Consider the following 12,995-nt stretch of genomic DNA (forward strand, 5'->3'; position numbering starts at 1 on the left):
TTGTAAGGGTGACAAAAATTACATTTTCAGTTTTGCTTTGTGATTGTCAGGGTATTGTTAACATGCTTCAAATACACAATGTGGATGCGTCTAACATAAAATTGAACTATGCAACTTTAATACAGAAGGTAACTAAGGATTGTTCCGTCAATGTAAAGTACCTGTCTTTATACACATTCCAAATGAACATTTTTAAGGTAAATTTATATTCGAGAGAAACTAGTGATTAAAAGGCTTTTCTTTAGAGTTTAGGAGATGTTCATTCAACGTGTGACACTGACTTCAGCTCAACTGGTCTATCAATCTAGAAACAATTGGAACTAGGCTCAAATCAAAGGTCGGTTCCATGGAACATAGGAACAGGAGTAGGCCATTCAGCCCCTCAAGCCTGTTCTGCCATTCAGTTAGATCATGGCCAATCTGTATCTTAACTCCATCTACCCATCTTGGTTCAGTATCCTTTAATACCCTTGCCTAACAAAAATCAATCAATCTCAATTTTAAAATTTTCAATTGACCCCCAGCCTCAATAGCTTTTTGGGGGAGAGAGTTCCAGATTTACACTACCCTTTGTGTGAAGAAGTGCTTCCTGACATCACCCCTGAACAGCCTAGCTCTAATGGATCCCTCCAGTTGATATTACTGAGTGTGTCTGCTTGAAATGGATGTCTTCTCGGCATCACAGAGGAGACTTTAAATTACAAATTTCTTTAAAAATAAAATAAATCAGTTAAAAATAGTAACATAATTTATATTCAAATACTCATCCTTGGACTTTCTCCTAGATTAAGTATTTACTTTAGAGAAAATTAGTTCATTACAAATAAGTAACTTCTTTCATTGTGTATAATGATTGTATAAGCTTTTTGGACAATGTAGATATATATTTCTTTTGACATTTGAACAGTGGATATGTGTCTAACAGGATATTCATACTGTTCTGCTTTTAGTGCTCATATTCATGTGTCTGTCCACATGGGGATTGAAGGGACAATTGGTAACGCTGGTCTGGAGTGGGTGGCAGGAATGAGGACGATGACGAGCCTAGATGGTGGAATCCAGTTAAAGAAAGGACATGACTTGAAAATTTTCCTCAACACGCCACAGGAAACTATGGAGATCATAGATATCAGGTGATAGCACAAAGATGATTTTAATCTGATTGAAGGCCCTAATCCTACACAATGTACTCAAACCATTTATTCAATATAAAGAACTCAATTCACTGTTGGCAATTTTGCTTCTGTTTTTGGGTCCTTAATGCAAGAGATGTGGGTTCACAATGGCAGTGCTGTACAGTAGATGTATCCATCTTTCACTAATAGGCAAGATACTACAGTAGTGTCCTCTGTGATAAAATGCTGCGTAAAGAATAACGGTGTGCCGTTTTCAACAAATCTTTATTTAAAATTCATTACTTATAAAAGAACCAACTGACGGTAGCATAAACCAGCTGACTTCCAGGCTGAAGACTCCTTAACATTCTAAACTCCAGACTCTATATTGCTTAGTTCCTTGAGACTCTGAGTCGATGGCACATCTCTGGCATGCTGGGATTTCGGCCTGCCAAAAAGAAGGCAGAAATCCCAGCCCTTGGCGATCTGTTGGCATCGGGGTTCATTTAAATATATTTGGAAGGCTCCCTGGCCTCTGCTCAGGGAGCGTGTAATAAAAGGCTATCACTTTTCTTCCCTCATGTCACCCTTGAAAGGTGAATTATAGCAGTATGGCACCGAGCAAAGATCATTGACCCACAGTTAGCAGCGAGCTACTAACCAATCTCCCTCCTGAATGTTTGTTATAAGATGCTTGAGAGATACATCCATCACAGTTCAGCTGTCACAATCACATATGTAAATTTGTTTGTCGCAATTTTTTTTTAAAAGAGAAAGAAAGACAATCATTTCTAATGTACAGAGAGACTTCCCTACAGGAGAAAGTACCTTCTATTCAACTTCAGGAGTTATAATTAAAAATAAAAATATAAAATATGTGTCACTTCACTTTTAATTGAACCAAGGACCTGAATAAAGACACTCAGCTTCTAATTGACCTCATGAAGACATAGCAATTACACCTTGTGGCCTTAAAGGGAGACACCAATTTAAACACAACTTTCACAGCTGAATAATATATTTTGTGTTGCTTGGTTATAATGTTACTGTCTTTATAAAGCAGCATATCCTCCACCTTCTGTGCGCATGAGAAATCTGCTAATGCAGAGTAAAACTTTTCACTTAACTTGTGTTTTGCAGTTGCATTTTAGAGGTCACACACCAGGGCCTGGATTTTCTGATCCAGTGGGAATTGGTGGCGGTGCAGCCTTTGCACCAGCCTATCTCTCAGCACTCTGACTTCAGGATTAGGCTCATTTTAGTTTTTGTGGCAGACTCTTGGCCACAGTTTTTGGTCCTGCTGGGTCACCTGCCTCCGGCTGGCAAATCACTGTGACACCTGCTGTAGCGTTACATCATTGGTGGTTTTGGCTGAAGGACAAAAAGTTTATTTTTTTAAAAAAATGTCTCACTTTTCCTAATGCAGTCGATTGCTCTGCAGCCCTTTCATCTTTAAACCTCCCCTCTACTGCCTTAGCAACACTGAATATCAGGAAAACAATGGTGGTTTGAAGCCCAGCATTGCTCAGACTAATGACGGGCAGTATGTCACATGATGCATTTTCCATCATTATTTCATTTGACTATGCTCGCCCAAATATGGGCAGGTGCAGTCAGCATCTGCCATCACTTCCAGTGGAAAATTCCCTAAGTGGCAATGGAGACAAGGAAACCAGCAGAATGACTCCTGCATTTCCCGCTCCCTCCTGCCTCAAATCCACCAGAGCACGGGTAGTACATCCATTGAATATCTGGGCCCAGAGGTCATTATTTGTTAGAGGTGCAAAGTAACGTCAGAAAATAAGAGAAAGAAAGCTATTTGCTTAATGCTAGATGCTTCTGACCTGCAACCTGAAACTTATAAGCTTTTCAACTCTGCGTAGTTACTTCACCAAACATAACATCAAAAAAATGCTGGAAATACAGAGGTCAACCATTGCTGTGGTCCTTGTGTACAGAACTTCCTGAATACTAGAAGTAATTCTGATCTGCATGATATAATTCTACGACTCTGTTCAGCTAAAATTGTTGACAGCAGCCAAGAGAAGTGCAATCACTCATTTCAGCAACTTTTGGGGTGATTTTAACTCTTCCCAATCGGCCATAACGGAGCGGGGAAGCAGTTAAAACTGAATGGTTCCATTTCCCGCCGTGACGTACATGTGACCCCGATAGAATTTTAATCGGGCCCTGAGTGGGTGGCCACCCAGCCAGCGAGGCCCGCTAAGGTAAGTTTAAAAAATCTTCCTTAGTGGGGCCAGGAGGAGCATTCCTGCTCCTCCGGGCCACACAAGGATAAGCCGTGCCTCTGCTGCACCGGGCTCCCCCCACCCACGTCCCCATCTCCCCAGCCGCAGGCCCATGCAAACAACCCCCAACCCCTGCCACCGACTTAGCTTGCTGCTGGTGGCCTTCCTCTGATGCCAGCAGACAGCCTCCACGCTGCCTGATCTTCGTCCTTCCCTACCGGCCAGCTGCCACTTTCTGCCACAAACAGCTGAGCAGCTGACTGGTGGGATTCAAATTAGGCCCGGTGGTTAAACTTTGCTGGGCCTCCAACTCACTGTCCTGCCGGCTTCCTGCCCGGAGTTAAAATTGGCCCTTTTGTTGCTGCCGCCTATGGTTTAATATTAATCTCCACCCTGCCTCTTAGTTGCTTGCTGTGCATAAGTGAATTGGCCTTTGTTCTATAAAAAATAAGTATACTGTTGCCAAGTTAATGGAGTGACATCACCTGTCATGGCAATATGTTTCCTTTTTCCAAAGCAATGGGTTTGCTCCACCAAAAGCAGTGATGTTATTTTCAACTCCTGGATAGTGATAGTGTTACAAACCTTGTACTTTGTAAACTGTTTGGGGATAACCAATTGCTACTTTGTAAACCTCTCCGCCTCTCTAACTCTCCTTAAAACTCCAGACTCTATATTGCTTAGTTCCTTGAGACTCTGAGTCGATGGCACATCTCTGGCATGCTGGGATTTCGGCCTGCCAAAAAGAAGGCAGAAATCCCAGCCCTTGGCGATCTGTTGGCATCGGGGTTCATTTAAATATATTTGGAAGGCTCCCTGGCCTCTGCTCAGGGAGCGTGTAATAAAAGGCTATCACTTTTCTTCCCTCATGTCACCCTTGAAAGGTGAATTATAGCAGTATGGCACCGAGCAAAGATCATTGACCCACAGTTAGCAGCGAGCTACTAACCAATCTCCCTCCTGAATGTTTGTTATAAGATGCTTGAGAGATACATCCATCACAGTTCAGCTGTCACAATCACATATGTAAATTTGTTTGTCGCAATTTTTTTTAAAAAGAGAAAGAAAGACAATCATTTCTAATGTACAGAGAGACTTCCCTACAGGAGAAAGTACCTTCTATTCAACTTCAGGAGTTATAATTAAAAATAAAAATATAAAATATGTGTCACTTCACTTTTAATTGAACCAAGGACCTGAATAAAGACACTCAGCTTCTAATTGACCTCATGAAGACATAGCAATTACACCTTGTGGCCTTAAAGGGAGACACCAATTTAAACACAACTTTCACAGCTGAATAATATATTTTGTGTTGCTTGGTTATAATGTTACTGTCTTTATAAAGCAGCATATCCTCCACCTTCTGTGCGCATGAGAAATCTGCTAATGCAGAGTAAAACTTTTCACTTAACTTGTGTTTTGCAGTTGCATTTTAGAGGTCACACACCAGGGCCTGGATTTTCTGATCCAGTGGGAATTGGTGGCGGTGCAGCCTTTGCACCAGCCTATCTCTCAGCACTCTGACTTCAGGATTAGGCTCATTTTAGTTTTTGTGGCAGACTCTTGGCCACAGTTTTTGGTCCTGCTGGGTCACCTGCCTCCGGCTGGCAAATCACTGTGACACCTGCTGTAGCGTTACATCATTGGTGGTTTTGGCTGAAGGACAAAAAGTTTATTTTTTTAAAAAAATGTCTCACTTTTCCTAATGCAGTCGATTGCTCTGCAGCCCTTTCATCTTTAAACCTCCCCTCTACTGCCTTAGCAACACTGAATATCAGGAAAACAATGGTGGTTTGAAGCCCAGCATTGCTCAGACTAATGACGGGCAGTATGTCACATGATGCATTTTCCATCATTATTTCATTTGACTATGCTCGCCCAAATATGGGCAGGTGCAGTCAGCATCTGCCATCACTTCCAGTGGAAAATTCCCTAAGTGGCAATGGAGACAAGGAAACCAGCAGAATGACTCCTGCATTTCCCGCTCCCTCCTGCCTCAAATCCACCAGAGCACGGGTAGTACATCCATTGAATATCTGGGCCCAGAGGTCATTATTTGTTAGAGGTGCAAAGTAACGTCAGAAAATAAGAGAAAGAAAGCTATTTGCTTAATGCTAGATGCTTCTGACCTGCAACCTGAAACTTATAAGCTTTTCAACTCTGCGTAGTTACTTCACCAAACATAACATCAAAAAAATGCTGGAAATACAGAGGTCAACCATTGCTGTGGTCCTTGTGTACAGAACTTCCTGAATACTAGAAGTAATTCTGATCTGCATGATATAATTCTACGACTCTGTTCAGCTAAAATTGTTGACAGCAGCCAAGAGAAGTGCAATCACTCATTTCAGCAACTTTTGGGGTGATTTTAACTCTTCCCAATCGGCCATAACGGAGCGGGGAAGCAGTTAAAACTGAATGGTTCCATTTCCCGCCGTGACGTACATGTGACCCCGATAGAATTTTAATCGGGCCCTGAGTGGGTGGCCACCCAGCCAGCGAGGCCCGCTAAGGTAAGTTTAAAAAATCTTCCTTAGTGGGGCCAGGAGGAGCATTCCTGCTCCTCCGGGCCACACAAGGATAAGCCGTGCCTCTGCTGCACCGGGCTCCCCCCACCCACGTCCCCATCTCCCCAGCCGCAGGCCCATGCAAACAACCCCCAACCCCTGCCACCGACTTAGCTTGCTGCTGGTGGCCTTCCTCTGATGCCAGCAGACAGCCTCCACGCTGCCTGATCTTCGTCCTTCCCTACCGGCCAGCTGCCACTTTCTGCCACAAACAGCTGAGCAGCTGACTGGTGGGATTCAAATTAGGCCCGGTGGTTAAACTTTGCTGGGCCTCCAACTCACTGTCCTGCCGGCTTCCTGCCCGGAGTTAAAATTGGCCCTTTTGTTGCTGCCGCCTATGGTTTAATATTAATCTCCACCCTGCCTCTTAGTTGCTTGCTGTGCATAAGTGAATTGGCCTTTGTTCTATAAAAAATAAGTATACTGTTGCCAAGTTAATGGAGTGACATCACCTGTCATGGCAATATGTTTCCTTTTTCCAAAGCAATGGGTTTGCTCCACCAAAAGCAGTGATGTTATTTTCAACTCCTGGATAGTGATAGTGTTACAAACCTTGTACTTTGTAAACTGTTTGGGGATAACCAATTGCTACTTTGTAAACCTCTCCGCCTCTCTAACTCTCCTTAAAACTTACCTCCTTGACCGAGTTTTTGGTCACCTGTCTCAATATTTCCTTCTGTGACTCAGTATCAAATTTTGTTTGATAATGCTCCTGTGAAGCACCTTGGGACGCTTCACTACGTTGAAGGCGCTATATAAATGCAAGTTGTTGTTGTATCTCAGAGCTGATCTTACGATAACATAATGGACCAAATTTTGCTGTATTAGGGCATCTAACAGCGTCTGCTGTTAGTTAGACTTACCCCTGCATGATTACGTTTTAAAACTTTTTGCGTGGCAAGTTGCTGAAAGCACGAGCTGATAACGTCGCAGCAAGAGAAACAGGGCATCTGGGACCTGAGTGAACAGGGCAACCAACAGGATATCTCCTTAACCAATCAGATTGAAGGATTGTGAAATTAACAGCGCAAGGGCTGAGAAAAAATGACAGAAAGGAAAAGTAAGAAAAAAATTTAAATTTAAAATTTTACATTTTTAAAATCTCCAACAATTAAAAACTGAAGGAATGAGAATCCACGCCTGTAATAGTTAATTTTCAGTGCCAGAGTGGTTGACTGGCAGTAATTAACACTTATCACATCATTAAGAAGTCCTGCAGGCAGATTTTAAGGAGCTAGAAAGGAATTAATAAGCAGGTCCTCAAAGGTAGTAATCTCCAGATTACTCCCGGTGCCACGCGCTAGTGAGTATAGAAATAAGAGGATAGAGCAGATGAATGCGTGGCTGGAGAGATGGTGCAGGAGGGAGGGCTTTAGATTCCTGGGGTATTGGAACTGGTTCCAGGGAGGTGGGACCTGTACAAGCCGGACGGGTTGCACCTCAACAGGGCCGGGACCAATATCCTTGCGGGAGATTTGCTAGTGCTGTTGGGGAGGGTTTAAACTAGCTTGGCAGGGGGATGGGAACCTGAGTGTAGATTCAGAAGGGAGAGAAGCAGAACTAGAAATGGAAGGCAGAAAATTAGTGGGTGAGTTTGGAAGGCAGAGGAAACAAAGGTTAGAAAATAAACAACAAAGGAGTTTGGCAGTGCTTAATGGTATATACTTCAATGCAAGGAGTATTGTGAATCAGGCAGATGAGCTGAGGGCACAGATAGACATGTGGCAGTATGATATCTTAGCTATTACTGAAAGATGGCTTAAAGAGGGGCAGGAATGGCAGCTCAATGTTCCTGGTTACAGAGTTTTCAGACGAGATGGAGAGGGGGATAAAATAGGAGGGGGCAGCAATTTACCTTCACCACACGGACTGCAGCGGTTCAAGAAGGTGGCTCACCACCACCTTCTCAAGGGCAATTAGAGATGGGCAATAAATGCTGGCCTCGCCAGTGAAGCCCACATCCCATGAAGGAATAAAAAAAAAATTTTGGTTGAAGAAACAATTACAGCTGTGAGGAGGGATGATATGTTAGAAGGATCATCAAATGAAGCCATATGGGTTGAGCTAAGGAACAAAAAAAGAGCAATCACACTACTGGGAGTGTACCATAGACCCCCAAACAGCCAGAGGGAGATAGAAGAGTAAAGATGTAGGCAAATTTCTGAGGTGCAAAAACAATAGGGCAGTAATAGTAGGGGATTTCATCTAACCTAATATTAACTGGGATACAAACAGTGTGGAGGGTGTAGAGGGCACAAAATTCCTAAATTGCATTCAGGTGGACTTCTTTAGCCAGTACATAGCAAGCCCAACAAGAGAGAGGGCAGTTCTGGATTTAGTTTTAGAGAATGAAGCTGGGCAGTTGGAAGAACTATCAGTGGGAGAGCATTTTGGTGGTAGTGATCATAATTCAGTTAGATTTGGCATTGTTATGAAAAAGGATAAAGATAGAATAGGAGTTAAAGTTCTCAATTGGGGAAAGGCCAATTTTACTAAGCTGAGAAGTGATTTAGCAAAAGTTGCCTGGAAACAGCACCTTGAAGGTTAGAGCAGTCGGAGGTATTCAAGAGGGAGATTCAAGGGGTTCAGAGTAAACATGTTCCCACAAAGCAAAAGGGTGGGACTGCCAAATCTAGAGCCCCCTAGATGTCAAGGAGCATACAGGGTATGATAAGGCAAAAAAGGGAAGCTTATGTCAGATACCGAGAGCTCAATACTACAGAAAGCCGAGAGGAGTATAGAAAATGCAGGGGTGAGATTAAAAAGGAAATTAGGAATGCAAAGAGAGGGCAGGAAAAAATATTGGCAAGTAAAATCAAGGAAAACCCAAAGATGTTTTATAAATACATTAAGAGCAAGAGGATAACTAAGGAAAGAGTAGGGCCTATTAGAGACCAAAAAGGTAACCTATGTGTGGAGGCGGAAGATGTTGGTATGGTTCTTAATGAATCCTTTGCGTCTGTCTTCACAAAAGAGAGGGACGATACAGACATTGTAGTTAAGGAGGAGGAGTGCGAAATATTGGATGGGATAAACATAGCAAGAGAGGAAGTATTAAGGGGATTAGCATCTTTGAAAGTAGATAAATCACCAGGACTGGATGAAATGTATCCCAGGCTGTTAAAAGAAGCAAGGGAGGAAATAGCGGAGGCTCTGACCATCATTTTCCAATCCTCCCTGGATACAGGCATGGTGCCGGAGGATTGGAGGACTGCTAACGTTGTACCATTGTTTAAAAAGGGAGAGAGGGATAGACCGAGTAATTACAGGCCAGTCAGTCTAACCTCGGTGGTGGGCAAATTATTGGAATCAATTCTAAGGGACAGGATAAACCGTCACTTAGAAAGGCACTGATTAATCAAAGACAGTTAGCATTGATTTGTTAAGGGAAGGTCGTGTCTGCCTAACTTGATTGAATTTTTTGAGGAGGTAACAAGAAGGGTCGATGAGGGCTGTGCATTTGATGTCGTCTACCTAGATTTTAGCAAGGCTTTTGACAAGATCCCACATGTCAGACTGGCCAAAAAAGCACAAGCTCATGGGATCCAAGGGAAAGTGGCAAGTTGGATCCAAAATCGGCTCAGTGGCAGGAAGCAAAGAGTCATGGTCGACGGGTGTTTTTGTGACTGGAAGGCTGTTTCCAGTGGGGTTCTGCAGGGCTCAGTACTAGGTCCCTTGCTTTCTGTGTTATATATTAATGATTTGGACTTAAATGTAGGGGCATAATTAAGAAGTTTGCAGATATACAAAAATTGGCCGTGTGGTTGATAGTGAGGAGGAAAGCTGTAGACTGTACGAAAATATCAATGGACTAGCCAGGTGGGCAGAAAAGTGGCAAATAGAATTCAGTCCAGAGAAGTGTGAGGTAATGCATTTGGGGAGGGCAAATATATATATCTCAATATTGCACTAGTAGTTCTTGTTTTCTTTCTACCTGTTTTAACTGTACAACAATATATCTGCCTTAAATAAATTTCTAAAATTAATACATTTTTAATGTGAATGTCCACAAAGAACATGAGAACATAACAAATAGGAGCAGGAGTAGGCCATACAGTCCTTCGAGCCTGCTCCGCCATTCGATAAGATCATGGCTGATCTTCGACCTCAACTCCACTTTCCCACCCGATCCCCATATCCCTTCATTCCCCTAGAGTCCAAAAATCTATCCATCTCAGCCTTGAATATACTCAACGACGCAGCATCTACAGCCCTCTGGGGTAGAGAACTCCAAAGATTCACAACCCTCTGAATGAAGAAATTCCTCCTCATCTCAGTCTTAAACGGCCGACCCATTATCATAGAGTCATAGAGTTATACAGCACGGATAGAGGCCCTTCGGCCCATCGTGTCCGCGCCGGCCATCAAGCCCAGTCTAATCTAATCCCATATTCCAGCATTTGGTCCGTAGCCTTGTATGCTATGGCATTTCAAGTGCTCATCCAAATGCTTCTTGAATGTTGTGAGGGTTCCTGCCTCCACAACCCTCTCAGGCAGTGAGTTCCAGACTCCAACCACCCTCTGGGTGAAAAAGTTCTTTCTCAAATCCCCTCTAATCCTCCCGCCTTTTACCTTGAATCTATGCCCCCTTGTTATAGAACCCTCAATGAAGGGAAAAAGCTCCTTAGTATCCATCCTATCTATGCCCCTCATAATTTTGTACACCTCAATCATGTCCCCCCTCAGCCTCCTCTGCTCCAAGGAAAACAAACCCAATCTTCCCAGTCTCTCTTCATAACTGAAGCGCTCCAGCCCTGGTAACATCCTGGTGAATCTCCTCTGCACCTTCTCCAAAGCGATCACATCCTTCCTGTAGTGTGGCGACCAGAATTGCACACAGTACTCCAGCTGTGGCCTAACCAGTGTTTTATACAGCTCCATCATAACCTCCTTGCTCTTATATTCTATGCCTCGGCTAATAAAGGCAAGTATCCCATATGCCTTCTTTACCACCTTATCTACCTGTTCCGCCGCCTTCAGGGATCTGTGAACTTGCACACCAAGATCCTTCTGACCCTCTGTCTTGCCTAGGGTCCTCCCATTCATTGTGTATTCCCTTGCCTTGTTAGTCTCTCCAAAGTGCATCACCTCGCACTTTTCCGGGTTAAATTCCATTTGCCACTGTTCCGCCCATCTGACCAACCCATCTATATCGTCCTGCAGACTGAGGCTATCCTCCTCGCTATTTACCACCCTACCAATTTTTGTATCATCAGCAAACTTACTGATCATACCTTTTACATTCATATCCAAGTTGTTAATGTAGACCACAAACAGCAAGGGACCCAGCACCGATCCCTGTGGTACCCCACTGGCCACAGGCTTCCAGTCACAAAAACAACCTTCGACCATCACCCTCTGCCTTCTGCCACTAAGCCAGTTTTGTATCCAAAGTGCCAAGGCACCCTGGACTCCATGGGCTCATACCTTCTTGACCAGTCTCCTGTGCGGGACTTTATCGAAGGCCTTACTGAAATCCATGTATACCACATCCACTGCGTTACCCTCATCCACACGCCCAGTCACCCTCTCAAAAAATTCAATCAAATTAGTCAGACATGATCTTCCCTTGACAAAGCCATGTTGACTATCCCTGATTAATCCTTGCTTCTCCAAGTGGAGACTAATTTTGTCCTTCAGAATTTTTTCCAATAATTTTCCTACCACTGATGTTAGGCTCACTGGCCTGTAGTTCCCCGGTTTTTCCCTACTCCCCTTCTTGAATAATGGTACTACATTAGCGGTTCTCCAGTCCTCTGGCACATCCCCTGTGGCCAGAGAGGTTCTGAATATATGTGTTAGAGCCCCCGCAATCTCCTCCTTTGCCTCACACAGTAGCCTGGGATACATTTCGTCCGGGCCTGGGGATTTATCCATTTTTAGGCCTGCTAAAACCGCCAATACCTCCTCCCGCTCGATGTTAATATGTTCGAGTATATCACAGTCCCCCTGTCATATTTCTCTGTCCACGTCGTCCTTCTCCATAGTGAAAACAGATGCAAAAAATTCATTTAGAACCCCTCCTACATCTTCCGGCTCCACACACAGATTGCCATTTTTGTCCCTAATGGGCCCTAATAGGATTTTCCTTTATTTTGCTCGCCAGAGTTTTTTCATGGCCCCTCCTTGATCTCCTAATTTCCTTTTTAAGTATCCCCCTGCACTTTTTGTACTCCTCTAGGGCTTCCTCCGTCCTTAGCCTTTTGTATCTGCCAAAAGCCCTCCTTTTTTTCCTAATCCATTCTCGTATATCCCCTGACATCCAAGGTTCCCTGGAGTTCTTGGAACCACCCTTGACCTTTACGGGAACATGTTGCCATTGTATGGTCTCAATCTCCCTTCTGAAAGACTCCCATTGCTCTGATGCGGATTTTCCTACAAGCAGCTGATCCCAGTCCATTTTGGCCAGATCCTGCCTTATCCTATTAAAATCGGCCTTCCCCCAATTTAGAACCTTTATTTCCGGCCCCTCCCTATCCTTTTCCATGACCACCTTAAATCTCACTGAATTATGGTCACTGTCACCAAAGTGCTCACCTACTAGCACTTCTTCCACTTGGCCGGACTCATTCCCTAGAATTAGGTCCAGTACCACCCCCTCTCTTGTAGGACTTTCTACATGCTGGCTCAAAAAGCTCTCCTGGATGCACGTTAAGAATTTTGTACCCTCTAAGCCTTTTACACTCTGAGTATCCCAGTTAATATTGGGGAAGTTGAAATCCCCCACTATTATTACCCTGTTATTTGCACAATTTTCTGAGATTTGCCTACATATCTGTTCCTCTATCTCCCCCTGATTGTTTGGGGGTCTATAGTACACTCCCATCAAAGTGCTTGCCCCCTTTTTGTTTTTAAGCTCCACCCATATGGCCTCATTTGAGGAACCTGCTAATATATCATCCCTCCTTATGGCAGTAATTGATTCTTTAATTAATATTGCGACCCCCCCTCCTCTTATACCTCCCCCTCTGTCTCGCCTGAAGATTCTGTACCCCGGAATATTGAGCTGCCAGTCTTGCCCCTCCCTCAACCATGTCTCTGTGACAGCAACAATATCATAC

General features: G+C 43.7%; 1 protein-coding gene across 1 annotated transcript in view; it reads left to right on the forward strand.

The window, feature by feature from the left end:
* Positions 1–12,995, forward strand: part of LOC137340963 (apolipophorins-like) — a 163,479-nt gene that overhangs the window by 104,862 nt on the left and 45,622 nt on the right. Inside the window, exon 21 of the mRNA XM_068003772.1 lies at positions 951–1,133. Within this exon, the coding sequence (XP_067859873.1) occupies positions 951–1,133 (183 nt within the window). The remainder of the gene's footprint in view (positions 1–950; positions 1,134–12,995) is intronic.

This window comes from Heptranchias perlo, chromosome 22 (genome assembly GCF_035084215.1).
Source record: "Heptranchias perlo isolate sHepPer1 chromosome 22, sHepPer1.hap1, whole genome shotgun sequence".
In the NCBI taxonomy this organism is placed as follows: Eukaryota; Metazoa; Chordata; class Chondrichthyes; order Hexanchiformes; family Hexanchidae; genus Heptranchias; species Heptranchias perlo.